Source organism: Nycticebus coucang, chromosome Y, assembly GCF_027406575.1.
Source record: "Nycticebus coucang isolate mNycCou1 chromosome Y, mNycCou1.pri, whole genome shotgun sequence".
NCBI classification, from domain to species: domain Eukaryota; kingdom Metazoa; phylum Chordata; class Mammalia; order Primates; family Lorisidae; genus Nycticebus; species Nycticebus coucang.
The window spans coordinates 107,496-131,065 of NC_069805.1; the positions used below are offsets into that span (position 1 = coordinate 107,496).

Consider the following 23,570-nt stretch of genomic DNA (forward strand, 5'->3'; position numbering starts at 1 on the left):
TTTCCAAAACTTACTTCTATATTAGAATAGAAGGTACAAATGGTGAAGTCATGTTTACCAACATGTTAAGATAATGACAGATAGACGACTAGTATCATCTATGCCTTCGATTAATTTCATTTATTTCACAAGGGAAGGTGTATTTCCCCTAGAACTCACCATGAGAAAAACTATGTTCATTTTCCAGTCCAACAAAAAAAAAAAAAGAAGAAGAAGAAGAAAAAGAAATGATGGTATGAAAAAAACAAAATATATGAAGCAGGGGCACAAAAAGGAAAACATTAAAAGATATTAAGACACCACGGAGACCAGTTTTGACACACAGGTCCACAGGCACGAGAACTTAAAGAGCAAGAGGAAGTGAAAGGAAAATTAGGGCAAGGAAACAGATAAAAGAAATCACCCATGAGGAAGAATCAGCAGAAAACTCCAGGCAACATGAAGAACCAGTCTAGAACAACCCCGCCAAGGGACCATGAGGTAGCTACTGCAGAGGATTCCACCTATACAGAAATGTTAGGAATGACAGAAAGGGAATTTAGAATACACATGTTGAAAACAATGAAAGAAATGATGGAAACAATGAAGGAAACTGCTAATGAAGTGGAAAATAACCAAAAGGAAATCCAAAAACAGAATCACATCAGAGATGAACGATATGAAGAATATAAAAAGGATATAGCAGACCTGAAGGAACTGAAACAGTCAATTAGGGAACTTAAAGATGCAATGGAAAGTATCAGCAACAGGTTAGACCATGCAGAAGAAAGAATTTCAGAGGTAGAAGACAAAGTTTTTGAGATAAATCAGATAGTAAAAGAGGCAGAAAAGAAGAGAGAGAAAGCAGAACGTTCACTGTCAGAATTATGGGACTTTATGAAGCGTTCCAACATACGAGTTATAGGAATTCCAGAAGGGGAAGAAGAATGCCCCAGAGGAATGGAAGCCATACTAGAGAATATTATAAAAGAAAATTTCCCAAACATCACCAAAGAGTCTGACACACTGCTTTCAGAGGGATATCGGACCCCAGGTCGCCTCAACTCTAACCGAGCTTCTCCAAGACACATTGTGATGAACCTGTCCAAAGTCAAGACAAAAGAAAAGATTTTGCAAGCTGCCAGGAGTAAGCGCCAGTTGACTTACAGGGGCAAATCCATCAGAGTGACCGCAGGCTTCTCTAATGAAACTTTCCAAGCAAGAAGACAATGGTCATCTACCTTTAATCTACTTAAACAGAACAATTAACAGCCCAGAATTCTGTACCCTGCTAAGCTAAGCTTCAAAATTGACGGAGAAATCAAATCATTTACAGATATACAAACATTGAGGAAATTCGCCACAACAAGACCAGCTCTACAGGAAATACTTCAACCTGTTCTGCACACTGACCACCACAATGGATCAGCAGTAAAGTAAGAACTCAGAAATTAAAGGACAGAACCAAACCTCCACACTGATGCAAAAGATAAAACTAAGCAATGGACTCTCACAAAATAAGACGAATAGAGGCGGCGCCTGTGGCTCAGTGAGTAGGGCGCCGGCCCCATATGCGGAGGGTGGCGGGTTCAAAGCCAGCCCCGGCCAAACTGCAACAACAACAAAAAAAATAGCAGGGCGTTGTGGCGGGAGCCTGTAGTCCCAGCTACTCGGGAGGCTGACGCAAGAGAATCGCATAAGCCCAAGTTAGAGGTTGCTGTGAGCCGTGTGACGCCACGGCACTCTACCGAGGGCGGTACAGTGAGACTCTGTCTCTACAAAAAAAAAAAAAAAATAAGACGAATAGAATACTACCACACTTATCAATTATCTCAATAAATGTTAATGGCTTGAATTCCCCACTGAAGAGACATAGATTGGTTGACTGGATTAAAAAACACAAGCCATCCATTTGCTGTCTGCAAGAAACACACCTGGCTTCAAAAGACAAATTAAAGCTCCGAGTCAAGGGTTGGAAGACAATTTTTCAGGCAAATGGAATTCAGAAGAAAAGAGGAGTTGCAATCTTATTTTCAGATACATGTGGATTTAAAGCAACTAAAGCCAAAAAAGACAAAGATGGTCACTTTATATTGGTCAAGGGAAAAATACAACAAGAAGACATTTCAATTCTAAATATCTATGCACCCAATTTAAATGCTCCCAGATTCTTGAAACAGACCTTACTCAGTCTGAGCAATATGATATCTGATAATACCATAATAACAGGGGACCTTAACACTCCTCTTACAGAGCTGCACAGATCCTCTAAACAGGAATTAAACAAGGATATAAGAGACTTAAATGAGACCCTATAACAACTATGCTTGATAGATGCATATAGAACACTCCATCCCAAAGATAAAGAATTCTTCTCATCACCCCATGGAACATTCTCCAAAATTGATCATATCCTGAGACACAAAACAAATATCAACAGAATTAAAAGAATTGAAATTTTACCTTGTATCTTCTCACACCATAAGGCACTAAAGGTGGAACTCAACTCTAACAAAAATGCTCCACCCCACACAAAGGCATGGAAAGTAAACAATCTTCTGTTGAATAACAGATGGGTGAAGGAAGAAATAAAACAGGAAATCATTAACTTCCTTGAGCATAACAACAATGAACACACAAGCTACCAAAACCTGTGGGATACTGCAAAAGCAGTTTTGAGAGGAAAATTCATCGCTTTAGATGCCTACATTCGAAAAACAGAAAGAGAGCACATCAACAATCTCACAAGAGATCTTATGGAATTGGAAAAAGAAGAACAATCTAAGCCTAAACTCAGTAGAAGAAAAGAAATATCCAAAATCAAATTAGAGATCAATGAAATTGAAAACAAAAGAATCATTCAGAAAATTAATGAAACAAGGAGTTGGTTTTTTCGAAAAAATAAATAAAATAGATAAACCATTGGCCAGACTAACGAGGAATAGAAAAGTAAAATCTCTAGTAACCTCAATCAGAAATGATAAAGGGGAAATAACAACTGATCCCACAGAGATACAAGAGATCATCTCTGAATACTACCAGAAACTCTATGCCCAGAAATTTGATAATGTGAAAGAAATAGATCAATATTTGGAATCACACCCTCTCCCTAGACTCAGCCAGGAAGAAATAGAGCTCCTGAACAGATCAATTTCAAGCACTGAGATCAAAGAAACAATAAAAAAGCTTCCAACCAAAAAATGCCCTGGTCCAGATGGCTTCACTCCAGAATTCTATCAAACCTTCAAGGAAGAGCTTATTCCTGTACTGCAGAAATTATTCCAAAAAATTGATGAAGAAGGAATCTTCCCCAACACATTCTATGAAGCAAACATCACCCTGATACCAAAACCAGGAAAAGACCCAAGCAAAAAGGAGAATTTCAGACCAATCTCACTCATGCAAAAATTCTCAACAAAATCCTAGCCAATAGATTGCAGCTTATCATCAAAAATGTCATTCATCATGATCAAGTAGGCTTCATCCCAGGGATGCAAGGCTGCTTTAACATACGCAAGTCTATAAACATTATCCACCATATTAACAGAGGCAAAAATAAAGATCACATGATCCTCTCAATACATGCAGAAAAAGCATTTGATAAAATCCAGCATCCTTTTCTAATTAGAACACTGAAGAGTATAGGCATAGGTGGCACATTTCTAAAACTGATTGAAGCTATCTATGACAAACCCACAGCCAATATTTTACTGAATGGAGTAAAACTGAAAGCTTTTCCTCTTAGAACTGGAACCAGACAAGGTTGTCCTCTGTCGCCTTTACTATTCAACGTAGTGCTGGAAGTTCTAGCCAATACAATTAGGCAAGACAAGGAAATAAAGGGAATCCAAATGGGAGCAGAGGAGGTCAAACTCTCCCTCTTTGCTGACGACATGATCATATACTTAGAGAACCCCAAAGACTCAACCACAAGACTCCTAGAAGTCATCAAAAAATACAGTTTTTTGTTTCAGGATATAAAATCAATGTCCACAAGTGAGTAGCCTTTGTGTACACCAATAACAGTCAAGATGAGAAGCTAATTAAGGACACAACTCCCTTCACCATAGTCTCAAAGAAAATGAAATACCTAGGAATATACCTAACGAAGGAGGTGAAGGACCTCTATAAAGGAAACTATGAAATCCTCAGAAAGGAAATAGCAGAGGATATTAACAAATGGAAGAACATACCATGCTCATGGATGTTAAAATGTCTATACTTCCCAAAGCAATCTACCTATTAAATGCCATTCCTATCAAAATACCAACATCATACTTTCAAGATTTGGAAAAAATGATTCTGCGTTTTGTATGGAACTGGAAAAAACCCCGTATAGCTAAGGCAGTTCTCTCTAACAAAAATAAAGCTGGGGGCATCAGCATACCAGATTTTAGTCTGTACTACAAAGCCATAGTGCTCAAGACAGCATGGTACTGGCACAAAAACAGAGACATAGACACTTGGAATCGAATTGAAAACCAAGAAATGAAACTAACATTTTACAACCACCTAATCTTTGATAAACCAAACAAGAACATACCTTGGGGGAAAGACTCCCTATTCAATAAATGGTGTTGGGAGAACTGGATGTCTACATGTAAAACACTGAAACTGGACCCACACCTTTCCCCACTCACAAAAATTGACTCAAGATGGATAAAGGACTTAAACTTAAGGCATGAAACAATAAAAATCCTCAAACAAAGCATAGGAAAAACACTGGAAGATATTGGCCTGGGGAAAGACTTCATGAAGAAGACTGCCATGGCAATTGCAACAACAACAAAAATAAACAAATGGGACCACATTAAACTGAAAAGCTTCTGTACAGCTAAGGAGACAATAACCAAAGCAAAGAGACAACCTACACAATGGGAAAGGATATTTGCATATTTTTAATCAGACAAAAGCTTGATAACTAGGATCTATAGAGAACTCAAATTAATCCACATGAAAAAAGCCAACAATCCCTTATATCAATGGGCAAGAGACATGAATAGAACTTTCTCTAAAGACGACAGACGAATGGCTAACAAACACATGAAAAAATGTTCATCATCTCTATATATTAGAGAAATGCAAATCAAAACAACCCTGAGATATCATCTAACCCCAGTGAGAATGGCCCACATCACAAAATCTCAAAACTGCAGATGCTGGCGTGGATGTGGAGAGAAGGGAACACTTTTACACTGCTGGTGGGACTGCAAACTAGTACAACTTTTCTGGAAGGAAGTCTGGAGAAACCTCAAAGCACTCAAGCTAGACCTCCCATTTGATCCTGTAATCCCATTACTGGGCATCTACCCAGAAGGAAAAAAATTCTTTTATCATAAGGACACTTGTACTAGACTGTTTATTGCAGCTCAATTTACAATCGCCAAAATGTGGAAACAGCCTAAATGCCCACCAACCCAGGAATGGATTAACAAGCTGTGGTATATGTATACCATGGAATACTATTTAGCCATTAAAAGAAATGGAGACTTTACATCCTTCGTATTAACCTGGATGGACGTGGAAGACATTATTCTTAGTAAAGCATCACAAGAATGGAGAAGCACGAATCCTATGTACTCAATTTTGATATGAGGACAATTAATGACAATTATGGTTATGGGGGGGGGAAGCAGAAAGAGGGATGGAGGGAGGAGGGTGGGGCCTTGGTGCGTGTCACACTTTATGGGGGCAAGACATGATTGCAAGAGGGACTTTACCTAACAATTGCAATCAGTGTAACCTGGCTTATTGTACCCTCAATGAATCCCCAACAATAAAAAAAAAAAAAATGGAGACTTTACATCCTTCATATTAACCTGGATGTAAGTGGAAGACATTATTCTTAGTAAAGCTGCACAAGAATGGAGAAGCATGAATCCCATGTACTCAATTTTGATATGAGGACAATTAATGACAATTAAGGACACAGTGCATAGAGAGAGAAAGAAGGAGGGAGGAGTGGGGAAAGGAAGAGCAGAGAGAGGGAAGGAGGGTGGAGATTGGGGCCTTGGTGTGTGCCACACCTTCTGGGGGCAAGACACCATTGCAAGAGGGACTTTACCTCACAAATGCAATCAGGGTAACCTGGTTTCTTATTCCCTCAATGAATCCTCAAACAAAAAATAAAAAAAAAGAAGGGGGGAATCCTGAATTCCAGATAAATAAAACATTAGAGAGTAATTCAAACCCTTAAGAAGTCATGAATAATGAAATAGAAGTATCTACAAATGCACATTAAAAAGCCACTATTTGCATATTTTGTATCTACCTCCTTTTCCTCCCCTATATAACTGAAAAGATACATGCCAAAACAATAATTATAAGACCATGTTAATGGATATATGAGGTACGAACACAATAGTTTGTGACAATAACTACATAAGAAAAGAGTGGATAATAAATCTAACAACAAATATTTCTGTTAGGAAAACATATCAATTCTAACTACTATTAGAATTATAGGTCAGTAACAAAGTCAATGATAAAGAAAGGTAAGAGTGGAATCAAAATAGTATACTGCAAAATATGTCAAACATAAAAAAATGACAATGAAAACAAGCCATTAAAAACAGCTCTAAGACATAAGAAAACCAGCTGCAAAAGTGCAGAAACAAGTCCTTATTATCTTAAATGTAAATAGGTTAACCTGTTGACTCAAAGGCAAAGAATTACAAAACACTATAAAAGAAATTGAGATGACAAAACAAATAAAAACATCTCATGGATTGGCAGAATCAATATTGTTAAGATGCCCATATTCCCAATGTGATTTACAGATTCAATGCAATCCCCATTAAAATACCAACATCATTATTTCACAGATCAAGAAAAAAATCAAAAATTAATTTGGAAATAAAAAGGAGCCTGAAAAGTCAAAGAAATCTAAAGAAAAATGAACAAATCCAGAGGCATTATCTAACTGTAAATCAAATTATTCTACCATGTTATAGCACCCAAAACAGCATGGTACAGGAATAAAGGTAGAAAACGAGACAAATTAAAAAATATTTACTTATGGCAAAAACAAAAAATAAAACCATATAGCAGGCTCAGTGCCTGCAGCACAATGGTTATAGCACTGGCCACATACATCAAGGCTGGCGGGTTTGAACCCATCCCAGGCCGCCTAAATAAATAATAACAACTGCAACAAAAAAAATAGCCAAGTGTTGTGGCAGGTGCCTGTAGTCCCCACTACTTGGGAGGCTGAGGCAAGAGAACCGCTGAAGCCCAAGAGTTGGAGGTTGCTGTGAGCTGTGACACTACCACACTCTGAGAGCGACATAGTGACACTCTGTCTCAAAAAATAAATTAAAAAACAATACAACAAAGACCAACTAATTTTTCAAAAAGCAGTCAAAAACATTCTCCAGGGAAAGTAAGCTTGTAATCCATATGTAATCTAGGGACATTAAATAGCCAGATGCAGCGGAATGAAACTGGATCCCTATTTATCAACATAAATTCAGCTCAAAATGGATTAAAGATATAATGTAAAATCTGAAAACCTAAAACTCTGTTAGAGAACATAAACGTCTTCTAATCATCAGCCTAGGCAAGACTACAAAGGCAAATGAAACAATAACAAAAAGAAATAAATAGAACTTAATTAAATTAAGAAAATTCTGCACAGCAAAAGTAATCAAAAGAGTAAACAAACTACAAAATAGTAGAAAATATCTGCAAGCTATATATCCAACAAGTGAGTAATACCTGGAATCTACAAAGTACTCAAAGAAATGAGAAATGCAAAATTACCTCACTGAAAAGTGGGCCAAAGACATGAACAGAGAGCTCTTTGAAAGCTAACAGACAAAGGTTTCAATAAACACATAAAAAAAATGCTTAATATCCATAATCAACAGGCAAATGCAAATTAAAACCACAATGAGATATCACTTTATCCCATTTCAAAAAAAAAAAAAAAAAACCAACATAGTGGCATGGATCTGGTCAAAAATAAACACTTTTACACTATTAGTGTTACTGTAATTAGTCCAAACTTTATGTAAAATAGTATAAAAATTCCTCAAAGAACTAAAAGTAAACCTGCTATTTGATCTAACAATCCCACTACTGGACATCTACCCAAAGGAAAAGAAGTAATTGTATCAAAAAGATACCTGCACCTGAATGTTTACCATAGCACAATTCACAATGGCAAACATACAGAATCAACTGATGACTGTACAAAGAAAATGTATGTATGTACCATGGAGTATATTACTCAGCCCTTATAAGGAATTAAATGATGTCTTCTGAAGCATTTTGTATGGAAGCGGAGAACATTTTCCTAAGTAATTATCTCAGGAGGGTAAAAATAAGTATCCAGTGTTCTCAGTAATAGGTGGGAGTTAAATGATAAGCAGATGGTCATAAAATGGTGTAAAGGCAATTGGACACTGAGAAAGGGAGGAGGACAATGGCAGTGAATGGAATGGAATAAAAACACACCTGTCTGGTACAATTATTCTGGCAACAGGCACACAAAATCTCTGACTTAACATTATAAAATTCATCCAGGTAACAAACACTGTAGCCCCTAACGTTTTGAAAATTTAAAAAAATTGATTGAAACGAAAGAAAATTAAACAGATTCTATTTCAACTGTGGCGAATTTAACAACTAATTCTGGGTGGGGGCTTTTCACTATACAATCTTATAATTTTAATGTACTTATTATGTATATCAATAATTTTTAAAATATGGACTTGAATAAATTCTCACCATCTATTTTAGTCTATTTGCTGCATGTGATATAACTTTTGATGTAAGTAAATGCATGGAGGCAGTCACTTCCATCAATCTCTTTCTAAGCCTCCCCAAAGTTTAATCTATGCTCATACTTATCAAGCCCTCCCCATGAAAGTATTTTCATTTATAATTCTTTAACTTCTAAGCAAACAAATGAATCTGTCAGTTAAGGCCTACAATGATCCTGCTCACCATTTATATAACCACTCATCCCCTGTGCTTTGTGAGGAAAGAAAAATCCTCAATAATAAGCAGGGCCAAGGTTGCTGGACTAGTTTTAGTGAAAACTAGTTTTAGATGGACAAATTCCCATGGACGTACTAGGAGGGAGGGAAGGACGGACGAAGGAAAGGAAGTGAGGAAGGAAAGGAGAGGCAGGGAGGAAAAGAAGGGGGCAAGGGAAGAAGGAAGGAAGAAGGGAAGGACAGAAGTGAGAGAAGTGAGAGAAGGAAAGAAGGAAGATCTCAGAAGACTTAGATAAAGAGATTAACCTTGTAGACAAAAGAAGTCTGAACAAAAAAAGGTCTGGCTTCACTGTTGAATTCTACAAACATGTAAAAAAGGGCTAACATCAAATCTTTCTCTAATACTTGGAGAAAATTGAAGAAAAGAACACTAAGTCATTCTATGAGGCTATTATTATCCTGACCAAAAAAATCAAAGACATTGTAAGAAAACTATATACCTATATCCCTTAAGAATATTGGTGCAAAAATTCTCAAAAAAGAAAAAAAACAAGCAAAGTTAATTCAGTAGTATATTAAAAGTATTAATGACAATGTAGTATTTATTTCCACAATCAATTAATAATTTCAGTGTACAGAAATCATTCAGGGTAACACATCCCTTTAATAGAATGAAGCAAACGCATGCACACTAGACACACATGATATTGCTTCATTGTATTAAACGGATATATTACCCTTAAAAGCATTGGACAGAAGTTAACATCTTTCATACCACAAACACAAGAAAAGAAACTTCCTTAACTTGGTAATGGGCATTTATGAAAAGTCAAAGTAAACATCATACTTAATCATGAAAGACTAAAAGTATTCCCTTCAAAACCAGCAAGAGAATTATTTTCATTTTTACAACTAGTTCAACATTTAGAGAAACTTTACCAAACCACCTAAGCAAAACAAATACATCTGAATTAGAAAGAAAATTGTCCCTATTTGCAGATGACATGTTCCCATAGAATACCCACATACAAACCCAAACTCCTACTCATTTAGCAAAACTATAGGGTACATGATCAACCCTCAAAAAATATCTGTCATTCTATGCGCCAGCAATGAATAACTCAAAGCTGGAAGCTAAGAAAACTATTACTTTCATTGTTCTCATATGGAAAGAACTTTCATAATTAAGTATGTGTATTAGTTATATCAGATTAAGGAAATTCCTTAAACCATATTTGATATGGTTTGGATTTTCAACCCCTCCAAATCTCATGCTGAAATGATCCCCAGTGCTAGATAAGGGATAAGGGGTGTTTTTGCTCTTAAGTACAAATCTCTCATGAACTGCTTGGTGCCTCCCCACCATAATGACTTCGGGTTCTCATTATTAGTTCTAGTGAGAGCTGGTTTATTAAAGAAGTTGGAACCACCTCCTCCCTCTCTTGCTCCTTCTCTTGCCATAGGACATGCCAACTCCCCCCTTTGCCTTGCACCCTGGTTAAAACCTCCCTAATTCCTAGACAGAAGGACAATGCTTCTTGTACTGGATGCAAAACTGTGAGCCAAATGAACTTTTCTTTATAAATTGTGCAGCCCCAGGAAGTTCCATTACAGCAATGCAAAACAGAATACCCCACCTACTATTACTTTTTCAAAGGATCATTCCACAAAACTCAAGTGTTGAACTTTAAGGAATAATTTTTTAAAATATATTCATATGTTGTTACTTGATAATATGAATTACACTGATTAATAAACAAATGTTGAACCAATTTTGTATACCTCAAATAAATCTCATTTGAAAATGAGTAAGCTATCAGTGGGCATCTTATTTGTCCTAAGAAAATGTGACATTTATTTTCAGCAGTTTGGTTGACAAGATCTCCTGAGAAAATACCCTAAATGAACAGATAAAACTTACAGAGACCCAAAAGGAGTGCTGCATATTGGTGGAATGGTATATCCTATTTCTTATATTAGGTCATAAGTATAGGGTTATTTATTTTACTAGTAGGCTTTATTTCAAGTCAATAAATGTTTATATCGGTAATACAAAAAATGAGTAAGCTTTTATATGTGCTGTATTAGATTTGCTAACATTTTTGAATCTGTTTATAAGAGAAATATGTCTATAATTTTCATTTCTTCCGATGTCTTTACTGCGTTTTGTCATCACAGGATTTCCACCTTTGCCCTGTTTTGAAAGACACTGTCTAGAAATTTCCCAAAATACTTGAAAAAATTCACAATAATATAAATTTGCTTCCTCTTATTAACTATTTTTAGCCATCAACTCAATTTCTTTAATAGCTGGTTCTTTGGATTGCCTAATTCTCCTTCAATGAATTTTATCATGTGTGGCTTTCAAAAAATTGGTCCATTATTTTCAAGCTATAAAATATGTAATCATGGGAGTTGTTCAGATATTTCCTTGGTGGAATAAATAACCTATGTGGAATGAGTAGTGATAGTTCTTTTTTTTTTTTTTTTTTGAGATAAGAGTCTTTGTCAACCTGGGTAGAGTGTCGTAGCATCATAGCTTACAGCAACCTGAAATTCTTGGGCTCAAGCAATTCTCTTGCCTCAGCCTCCCAAGAAGCTGGGACTATAGGCCCCACCACAACATCCAGCTAATTTTCAGAGACAAGGTCTTGCTCTGCCTCAGGCCAGTCTTGAACTCATGAGTTCAGGCTATCCACCTGCCTCAGTCTCCCAGAGTGCTAGGATTACAGGGGTGAGCCACCAAGACCTCCCTTTCTTCAGTCTTCATAATAATGATTTCATTTTCTTTTTCTTGGTTAGCTATTCTACTGATTCTGCTGATGTCTCAAAAAACCAGTTTTCAATTTTGTTCGTATTTTGTTTTTGTTCTTTCCTGTTTCACTAATTTCTGCTCTTACCTTCTTTATTTCCTTTCATCTGCCTGTATTAAATTTATTACTCTGGCTTGGTATCCATAGCTCAGTGGCTAGGGTGCCGTTCATGTACACCAGAGTTGGTGGGTTCTAACCCAGCCTGGGCCTGCTCAACAAACAAGCAACAGCAACAAAAATAGCTGGGTGTATGGCAAGTACGTGTAGTCCCAGCTACTCAGGAGGCTGAGGCAAGAGAATTGCTTGAGCCCCAGAGTTCAAGATTGCTCTAAGCTATGACACCACAGCACTCTACAGAGGGTGACATAGTGAGACTCTGTCTCAATAAAAATAAGTAAATAAACAAACAAACAAACAAATAAATTTCCTCTAATTATTCTCAAGGTAAAGGTAATGTAATTGATACTAGATTATGCTTCTTTTCAACAACTCTAATTATGTTTACACTACACACTTTTCTATGAGCAGCTCCTTGGCTATTTCTCACAAATTTTGAGTTGAATATTCACTTTTATTCAATTCAAAAGCCTTTTCATTTTTCTCCTGTTCTTTTAGAGCCATGGTATAGAACTGCAGTGTTTAATTTCCAAATATATGCAAATTCTTTTTCTTTCTTTTTTTTGAAGCAAACTTACTATTACTGTCTTATAAATGCATTGTGGTCTCAGAGCAGATTGTGTATAATCTGTATACTTTTAAACATTTAAGTTGCTCTTCATGGGCTGGAAAGTGATCTCTACAAACAACATTCCATGTGCAGATGGGAATCTTTAGATCTGCAAGTAGTGGTGGGATTTACATGAATTGATTCAATTTATAAACTGATTAATAGTACTGTCATTTAGATTGACCTGTTTAACTGGTAAACATTGTATTCAAGTACCTTTATTGTAACTGGTTGTTTTTGTCTGGTTACTCAAATACAGAAGGAGGGATGCTGAACTTCCCAATGGTAATAACAGATTCATCTATTTCTATCACAAGATCTATTAATTTTTGATGATTCATCGGCAAATATTAGCGATGAAGACAGTTCCACAAGAGTTACAAGAAGTAATGAACAGCATCATAAGTTCTGTCAATTTTGTAAAGGCGAGCACTTGAAACAGTCAACTGTTTTTGCAACTGTGCAATGAGTTCAGTGCACTGAACAATGCTCTGCTATTTCACACTGAAGTGAGATGGTTGTCGAGAGGAAAAGTTTTATTTTATTTTTTTTGTAGAGACAGAGTCTCACTTTATGGCCCTCGGTAGAGTGCCGTGGCCTCACACAGCTCACAGCAACTTCCAACTCCTGGGCTTAAGCGATTCTCCTGCCTCAGCCTCCCGAGCACCTGGGACCACAGGTGCCTGCCACAACGCCCGGCTATTTTCTGGTTGCAGTTTGGCCGGGGCCGGGTTTGAACCCGCCACCCTCGGTATATGGGGCTGGCGCCCTACCGACTGAGCCACAGGCGCCGCCCAGAGAGGAAAAGTTTTAAAACGTGTTGTTGAGCTTTGTGATGAACTCTTTAAAAAGTTTTTAAATCAGAAAGCAAGAGTGCAGTTCAAAGCACTTTTCAGTGATAAAAGTGAATTGCAAAAATAGCTTTTCTTGGTTGACGTCTTTGCCATCTTGAATGAGTTAAATTTATCGCTGCAAGGACCAAATGCAACATGCCTCGATTTGTCTGAAAAGATCCCATCAGTCCAAATAAAACTTCAGCTTTGGAAAAAAAAAAGATGAAAATAAAATTTACACATTGGCTACATTATCTGTGTTCTTTGAGGAACATGACATTGAACAAGACAAAAAGGTTTTGATGATAATTTCTGTGAAAAGAACACTTGCACATGCTTGCAGACAAAAATTTCTATTTTCTAAGTCTACCTGACACTCCATTTGCACTTGCCAGAAGCCCATTCACCATCAAAGTTGAAGATGTTCCTGAGACAGCTCAAAGAGGAGTTCACTGAACTTATTAACAGCGATGAATCAAGAACTAATTTCTCTACAATGCCAGTCACAAAATTTTGGATCAAGTGTTTGCAATCATGTCCTGCTCTTTCTGAGACTGTGTTGCACCTTCTTCTTCCATTTCCAACAAGGTATCTTTGTGAAACAGGGTTTTCCAGTTTTTTGGTTATCAATTCTAAATATAGAACTAGACTTCTTGTGGAAGATGATCTTTGTTGTGCTCTTGCAAAGACTGCCCCGAGAATTTCTGATCTAGTGAGAAAGATGCAATCTCAACCTTCACACTGACCTTGGGCTTTTTAGCCATACTGTTGCAAAAGGTAGCACTGTAGTTAACTGTTGTAATACTAAGACTGTTACCCATGCTACACCATGCTTAAATGTAGAATGTTGTTTATTGTTGTTAATATTAAGACTGTTACCCATGGTACACCAAGCTTCCAGACAAAATTTCATTTATTTTTAATTAGAAATAAATATTTCACAATATATAATTACACATTGTTTTTGTGATTAATCATTATGCTTTAATTGTGTTCAATTTGTAACAATGAAAATACATCCTGCATATCAGATATTTTACATTACAATTCATAACTAGCAAAATTACAGTTATGAAGTAACAACAAAAATAATTTTATGGTTGGGGATCACCACAACATGAGGAACCATATTAAAGGGTTGCGGCATTAGGAAGGTTGAGAACACTACTCTTTTACAAGTTTCCCACATTACCCTTTTTCTTAAACAGAGACTACTTGGTAGGGTATTATAAAAACTACTTATTTCAAATTCTTCTCTGAAAAGCAAATTACACTGTCTATAGAATTCTTGTTGGCAGTACCTTTTCTTTTACCATCTAGAGAGAATATTTTACTCCACTCTTCTTGCGGGCATCATTATAGTAAGTAGTTTCCTGGTTCATCTCTAAACACAGTTCTCTGCTCTTTCTTCTCATTTTGGTCCTTTGCTTCTCTACTTTTTAACATATTAATCATTTTTATCATAAGTATTTTAACATACTAATCATTTTTAACATATTAGAGATAAGAGCCCTATGCAATATATGTCACTGTTATTTCAGTTTGTCCTCTGTCATTTGTCACAGTATTTTTATTGTATGCAATACACATTTTTAAATTTGCAGACAGTGAAACTAGTTAATCTATGACCTTTTTGGTCACAATTAGATAACAGTCTTTTACTAAAAGAATTCACCACATTGCCTTGTTGGCATTCAGATGGTTCCATTTTCAACAAAGAGATATACTGCAGATAACACATTGTTAGCTCTTAGTTTTGAATCCATTCATCCACCCTATGTGTTTTCATTAGAGAGTTTACTGCATTCACATTTGATGTTATTGCCAATAGGGAAGGACCTTACCCTAAGTGCCATGTTGTTATTTGATTAATGGTTGTTTTGCAATCCTTCCTCCTCTGGGAAGATATAAAACTTATTGGTAACTGTACAAATACAGAATGCTATTGCTGAAACTGTGGTTACATCCTAAGTAGGGAGATGAACATCAACCACTTACATCCTAAGTAGGGAGATGAACATCAAACATCAAAAATAGACAAATATCAAAAATAACTGCAACTTTTTGAGAGATAGTATAAAAATAAATATTTATTGTTCAGCATCCATAGCTCAGTGGTTAGGGAGCCAGCCATATACACCGGGGCTGGTGGGTTTGAACCCAACCTGGGACTGATAAACAACAACGACAACTACAACAAAAAAATTGCCAAGCGTTGTGGCAGGTGCCTGTAGTCCCAGTAACTTAGGAGGCTAAGGCAAGAGAATCACTTAAGCCCAAGAGTTTGGGGTTGCTTTGAGCTGTGATGACATAGTACTCTACTGAGGGTGACATAGTGAGACTCTATCTCAAAATAAAATTTTTTATATGTATGTGTGTGTATACACTTTATACATACACATAAAGTGACAATATATACATATGTATAATATATATATAGTCACTGTATCAAGACATATACAATTTGATGAAAATTAGATGCAAAATTAGATGAAAAGGGAGGGTCTTGTTTTTCATTTTTGTGTATCAGTTACAGTTTTTACATTTGAGGTTACTCCAATAATAATGAGTAACCTATGAGCCTCTCCAATAATATTTTGTAACAATGTATTTTATTTATTTATTTACTCTTTTTTTTTTTGTAGAGACAGAGTCTCACTTTATGGCCCTCGGTAGAGTGCCGTGGCCTCACACAGCTCACAGCAACCTCCAACTCCTGGGCTTAAGTGATTCTCTTGCCTCAGCCTCCCAAGTAGCTGGGACTACAGGCGCCTGCCACAACTCCCGGCTATTTTTTGGTTGCAGTTTGCCCGGGGCCGGGTTTGAACCCGCCACCCTCGGTATATGGGGCCAGCGCCTTACCGACTGAGCCACAACAATGTATTTTAAACACATGATAAATATACTTACATCCTACTAAAGATGTACGTGGTTTACACACCATAATTTCAACCAACAGTATTTTTTATTGGTACAATCACAGTTTTATATATTCGGATAATTTGTTAACATCCTTCTCTTTCATATTAAAGAACCAGTGTTTCTTATAGGCAATGTGTTTTCTGTCCTCTTTAATACTTCTTTTCTTGCTTAAATTTACTCCTAAGTACTTTTAAAGATTAGTATCGTAAATGAAATTTCCTCAGTTTTTTATTAGGATGGTTCATTACTAGCCTACAGAAATGCTATTTGATTTTAGTATACTGATTTTGTATCCTGCAGCTTTACTAATTTTTTCATTAGTTCTAACAGTTTTTGACAGAATCCTTGGGTTTTCTTATTTATTTATTTCTTTCAAACATGGACAGCTTTTATTTCTTTATCTAGGCAGGTTGCTTTGGCGATCACTTCTAGTCTTACTGGAACAGAAGAGGTAAAAGTGCTTTCCTTGTCCAAATCCTAGACAAAAAGCTTTGAACTTTCCCTAATTTAGTATGATGTTAGCTATGTACTGAGATACATTCTTTCTTAATTTCTCAAAAAAATTTTTTTATTTTTTGTAGAGAGAGAGTCTCACGGTACCGTCCTCTGGTAGAGTGCCGTGGCGTCACATGGCTCACAGCAACCTCTAACTCTTGGGCTTAAGCGATTCTCTTGCCTCAGCCTCCCGAGCAGCTGGGACTACAGGCGCCCACCACAACGCCCGGCTATTTTTCTGTTGCAGTTTGGCCGGGGCTGGGTCCGAACCCGCCACCCTCGGCATATGGGGCCGGTGCCCTACTCACTGAGCCAAAAATTTTTTATCATGAAAAATATTGAATTTTGTCAAATGTTCATTCTATACCTTTTTAGATCAGCAGTTCTCAACCTGTGGGTCGCGATCCCCAAGACCATCGGAAAACACATCCTGCATATCAGATATTTATACTACGATTCGTAACAGTAGCAAATTTACAGTTATGAAGTAGCAACAAAAATAATTTTATGGCTGGGGATCACCACAACCTGAGGAACTATATTAAAGGGTCGCTGCATTAGGAAGGTTGAGAACCACTTTATTACTTTATTCTTCATTCTGTTAATGTGGTATTATCACCTTTACTAATCTGTGAATGCCTAGCTTATAATTATATGCCAAAAATAATTTCCACTTCATCATGTTATGTGATCTTCTTAATGGGTTATTAAATTTGGATTGCCAGGCTTTTGGAGTACAAATTATCTTGTTCTCAAACTGCTGACTTCAAGTGATCCTTCTGAAAGATTAAAACACATGAGTCACTAAGCCAAGTCCTTTTTTTGTTCTTGTTACTATTATTTATGGGGAATTTTGTTAAGGATTATAAGAATCAACATAACAAAGAAAGAGAATAAGGGTAAATCATGTTTACCCAAAGAAAATAAAATCTATTTCATCGGCTATGTATGATTTAAGAAAAAAAAATCCTAGCTAATTTAAGAAAATTTTAATTGTCAAGTCACAAAAGGCAGTTAAATGATATAAGAAAACCCTGTGTTTGTAAATAAAGCTTTCATTTGCAAATGAAAAATCAGAAAAACCCTTAAGAACCTGTATATATCTCCATAAGAAATTACTTTTTGTGCTAGTCTCTCTATCTTAACATAAATACTTACAATACGCTTTAAGTTAAAGGATATTCTTGGATTAATAAGAAAGCTATCCACTAGAATCTACTAAAAATATTCACTCACATGAAGTTATCATATAAAGCATATAACCCACATTTCCATTTCTGAGAAGACAATACTCAGCCTAGCCTCCAGGCACCATTCGATTGTACTTGAATCTACTACACAAATAAATAAAAGATATAGTCTAACTTTTAAAGATTCTAATTTAAAGACAGAAAGACTCTTATGATTTCGGTGATTATACCTATTTAAAAATCATTCTTTCAGATGGTACCCATAGCTCAGTGGTTAGGGCGCTGGCCACACAGATCAAGCCTGGCTAGTTTTAACCCAGCCTGGGTTAGCTGAACAACGAATGACAACTGCAACAATATAATAGCCAGGTGTTGTGGCAGGTGCCTATAGCTACTGGGGAGGCTGAGACAAAAGAATCGCTTAAGCTCAAGAGTTTGAAGTTGCTGTGAGCTGTGATCGCACAGCACCCTACTGAGGGCGAGATAGTGAGACTGTCTCAAAAACACCCCATTTTTCCAAAAGGTCAATAAAACAAAGGTAATTGTAATATCATAACATGCACAAATAATCATAATAGGATAAATTTTAAATTACTCTCTTCCTTGAGGATTAGGCTAAGTTTTTTTTTTTTTTTTTTTTGTAGAGACAGAGTCTCACTTTATGGCCCTCGGTAGAGTGCCGTGGCCTCACACAGCTCACAGCAACCTCCAACTCCTGGGCTTAAGCGATTCTCTTGCCTCAGCCTCCTGAGTAGCTGGGACTACAGGCGCCCGCCACAACGCCCGGCTATTTTTTGGTTGCAGTTTGGCCGGGGCCGGGTTTGAACCCGCCACCCTCGGTATATGGGGCCGGTGCCCTACTGACTGAGCCACAGGCGCCGCCCAGGAAAAGTTTTTTTAAAGAACAACATGATCAATAGAAAAACTTCATAACAAAATAATCAAACTGACAGACTAGTAGTTTTTACACAAGATATTCAAGTAAAAAGTCTGGTAATTTTCAAAATGCATACTGTCAAACAGGAGCAATGCCTAGACTAGCAGAATATCCCAACCTGATGATGCATCAGCTTTTACTTAGTAAATCTGTGGCCATGAGTGTGTGTGCATATGTCTACATTTGTGTGCAGGTGTACACACACATGTGTGTTGTGGAGTAAAGACAGAGATAAGGTAGAAAAATCTGATGATAATTTTTTTTAAATTCCCATGAAAGTCCTTTCATAGCTGTATTTGAACACCAGCCACTGACATGGTCTATATATTTTACTACATGTTTGGTTAATATAAGAAGTGGGATATACCAGCATAATCTTGTTATCACATCTACTTCCACCTCACTATTTTGTACTCATACTAGAAACCTAAGAATAGACCTCCAAATTATAAATACCAATAAAAAGCTTTTCCACCTGAAATGCTGTGATAAAATTTGAAATCAAATCATTCTATAGATAAATTCTATGTTTTTAGTTTCTTACTAAATCATACAATTAAACAGAATCTGTGACATAAAATATTTTAAAATTAATTTAAAATAATAAAACAAGCTTGAAGTAGTGGTAACTCCTCTTTGCATTTCAGATAAGATTGGGGGCAGCGCCTGTGGCTCAGCGGGTAGGGTGCCGGTCCCATATGCCAGAGGTGGCGGGTTCAAACCCAGCCCCGGCCAAATTAAAAAAAAAAAAAAATGACAAACAGATAAGATTGGGTGCATTCCGGGTGGTATGGCCAATAGTTTTAAACATCTTGTTTGAAACTGTCCGTTTCAAACAAGATGTTTAAAAGGTATTTCAGCCATAGAGAAAAATATAAGAAACTTCCACAACAATGCCTTACTTACAACTTGTAAATATTTTGAAAAGAAATCTAAACATGACACAGAGACAGCAGGCATTTTTTAAAAATATAGCCATAGAAGCAAATCATATTAAATGACAGTACACAACAAATGTTGCATTTAGAAAATAAATCACACATAGTTTAAGGCAGTTACAAAACTATTATTAACATTATTTTGAATAATGGGATCACCAAACAAAATTTCAAATACACGTAAGGTGTATAAATCACCAGATGCAGGCAAAGAGTATAATATTCAGAACTCAATTTAACTGTCTTACACTTATTTTAGTATTTTGTTTTTTATTAGCTATCATTCGTATCTTAGAAAGGTAAGTTAAAATACCTACCTGAGTTTCATATAGGTGGGCAATATGAAATTTAACTGTAATAGATCATAGGAAAAGTTAGTTACAATACAGTCAAGTTGAAGATAATAAAGTCAAACAAAAGTAGACATAATATAAAATATAAAACATAAGCAAATGCTAAAACTACTGTACTGAATTAGAAGTGTAACTTTTGTTTTTAATAAAACAATACACAATCAAAACCTATGCCAAGAAAAACATTCCTTAATAATTATCAAATAAAATTTTAATCATTTATAAGTAACATTATTAAAATCTATACTAGGTTAAGTATACTTCCTAAAAATTTCTAGTCCAAATATTAGAAACTTTAAATGTTTGTATCTGTGTTTTTTCTTTGTTATTCTTGTTGTTGGAGACAGAGTGTCATTTTTATTACCCTCAGCAGTGCGGCATTATACCTCACAGCAACCTCAAACTCTTGCACTCAAATGATGCTCTTGCATCAGATCCCAAGTAGCTGGGACTACAGATGCCTGCCACCATGCCCAGCTAATTTTAGACATGAGCTCTCTCTCTGGCTCAGGCTGGTCTCCTACCTGTGAGCTCAAGTAATCCACTCATCTCAGCCTCCCAGAGTGCTAGGATTACAGGTGTGAGCCACCCACACCCCACCCTTAAAATGTTTGTATCTGAACACATGGAACTCAAAAACTTCTGCATAAAACTATAAAATCACTATATAATAAAGAAATGCTTTTGAATACACCTGTTTTTCCTTTACATTAAATCTCATACAAACATTTTTTAAAGTAGACACATAGATACTAGTAACTAAAAAGGGAAAACAAGTTTTCTATTAATTCTTCAGAATTTGATAGTTTTTACTGAAAGAAGAAAAACAGATGAAATTACCTAAGAAATAAACAAGCAAAAAAATAAAAAGAATCTAATACAGAAAGAATAGTTCTGCTGCTTCTTGCAGCTCTTCTTAATGCCTATTTCCCTATCATCAGAGCATAAATGATTTCATAAATGAGAAATTCATCTAAATCACAATAAGTATTTACAACTAAGCCCTAGATGTTGGAAATTTATAGTTTTTATTCCTCAGAAATAAATGTCTTTTCTTTTGCTGTAGGTTCTATTTGTAAGAACCTTTCAATATTATATGCAGAATATACATGTATGTGGATTATTTTTAAAGAAAATCCCATAGCAATCTTGAAATTTTATTGATCTTCCTCTTTCTCTTTTTTCCTTCCTACTATTCCTTAACTTTTATTTCTCTCAACAAATGTCATATAGATAATTCTATCTGAGAAGCTTGATAAAATTTCTAATCTTAGCTCTTAAAACATTCTGGTTCAGGCTCGACACTTGTCGAGCACAGGGTTTACGGCTCCAGCCACATACACCAAGACGAGTGGGTTTGAACTGGGCCTGGGTCAACTAAACAACAACAACTGCAACAAAAAATACTCAGGCATTGCGGTGGGCACCTGTAGTCCCAGCTACTCAGGAGGCTGAGGCAAAAGTATCAATCACTTAAGCCCAGGAGTTTGAGGTTACTGTAAGCTTTGACGCCATAGCACTCTACCCAAGTCGACATAGTGAGACTGTCTCAAAAAAAAAAAAAAAGAAAAGAAAGATTCTGATTTAGTGAACTGAGGCAGAAACTTGGAAAGCTGTCTTCTCAATATATTCCCTGGTTTCTAGCAAGTTCCCTGTGACCTACAGTGCAGAACATTGCCCTGGACTACTCTATAGTTTTTGCTTTATAAATAGTTCAGTATCAGGCTGGGCACTGTGTCTCACACCAGTAATCCTAGGGCTAAGGTGGGTGAATCACCTGAGTTCAGGAATTCAAGACCAGGCTGAGCAAGGACCTATCTCTTAAAAATAGGGTGTTGTGGCAGGTGCCTGTAGTCCCAGCTACTTGGGAGGCTGAGGCAAGAGGATCTCATGAGCCCAGGAGTTTGAGGTTGCTGTGAGCTATCATGCCATGGCATTCTACCCAGGGTGACAGAGTGAGACACTGTCTCAAAATAATGAATGAATAAATTAATTAATGGCTAAATATCAAGAATAAACTAATTAGCTATAAGGTAAAATAAAAAGTTACATTATAAGACAACATCCCCCTTTAAAAAAAACATCCTACAGCTATCAGTATCTTTTTGCCTACATGGGCTAAGAAGTTTTCTTTACCCTTGCGTCCTTTTCCCAACATAACACTCCTTACATCAAATCTACTTAATTAAAAAAAAATTCGTTTCAATGAATTACTAGAGGAAAACTGGTTTATATGTTAAAAAAAAGATAAAGAAAATTTATGCCCATTTCCCCCATATTTGTACCCATCTAAGAAAGATCACTGGGTAGCCAGGCATTGTGGCAGGTGCCTGTAGTCCCAGGTACTTGGGAAGCTGAGGGCAAGAGGATCACTTAAGCCCAAGAGTTTGAGGTTGCTATGAGCTGTGATGCCACAGTCCTCTATGCAGGGAGACAAAGTGAGACTCTGTTGGAAGGAATGAAACAAGGGAGGCAGAGAGGGAGGAAGGAAGAAGAGGAAAAAGGAAAGAGGTGAAGGAAAGAAGAGAAGCGAGAAAAGAGAGGGGAGAATAGGAGAGGAGAGAGGAAGGGAGGCGATAGGAGGGGATGGGAGGGGAAGAAAGGGAAGGGGAGGAAGGTACGTGGATCACTGGTAATTAGCATCCTAAAACCTAATACCTCAACCTATGCTAGATTTAGTTTCAAGTCCCCTGACTCTGGCCTCTCCATTTAAAAAAAACATAGTGTCAACTTTCATAAGGTAAAAATCTCCATACTCCGGGCGGCACCTGTGGCTCAGTGAGTAGGGCGCCGGCCCCATATGCCGAGGGTGGCGGGTTCAAACCCAGCCCCGGCCAAACAGCAACAAAAAAATGGCGGGGCGTTGTGGCGGGCGCCTGTAGTCCCAGCTGCTCGGGAGGCTGAGGCAAGAGAATCGCGTAAGCCCAAGAGCTTGAGGTTGCTGTGAGCCGTGTGATGCCACGGCACTCTACCGAGGGCAAAAAAGTGAGACTCTGTCTCTACAAAAAAAAAAAACTCCATACTCCATGTTTAAATATACATTAAAAGAGAAACATATTGTACTACTAGAAAAAATGTTCAATGTGGTGATTTAAAATAATAGATTGAGGTGGCTCACAACTGTAAACCTAGCACTCTGGGAGGCTGAGGCAGGAAAGTTGCTTGAGCTCAAGAATTCAAGACCTGCCTGAGTTAGAGTGAGACCCCATCTCTACTGAAAATGAAAAAATTAGGTAGGCATTCTAGTAGGTGCCTATGGTTCCCAGCCACTGTGGGAAGTTGAGGCAGAAGGATCACTTGAACCCTCGAGTTTGAGGTTGTTGTGAGCTAGACTGAGGCAAAAGCATTCTACCCTGCAAAAAAGAGTAGGATTCTGTCTTCAGAGTAGGAGGGACTGATTTAAATTGACAAATATAGACATTAAAATGTCTTAAAATCAAT

General features: G+C 36.9%; 1 protein-coding gene across 4 annotated transcripts in view; it reads right to left on the reverse strand.

Moving 5' to 3' along the window:
* The window catches only part of LOC128578987 (histone demethylase UTY), a 224,939-nt gene that overhangs the window by 94,498 nt on the left and 106,871 nt on the right, over nt 1–23,570 (reverse strand). For all 4 annotated transcript variants that reach the window (XM_053581315.1, XM_053581314.1, XM_053581313.1 and 1 more), the window contains exon 8: nt 20,094–20,128. In XM_053581315.1, coding sequence (XP_053437290.1) covers nt 20,094–20,128 — 35 coding nt within the window. The remainder of the gene's footprint in view (nt 1–20,093; nt 20,129–23,570) is intronic.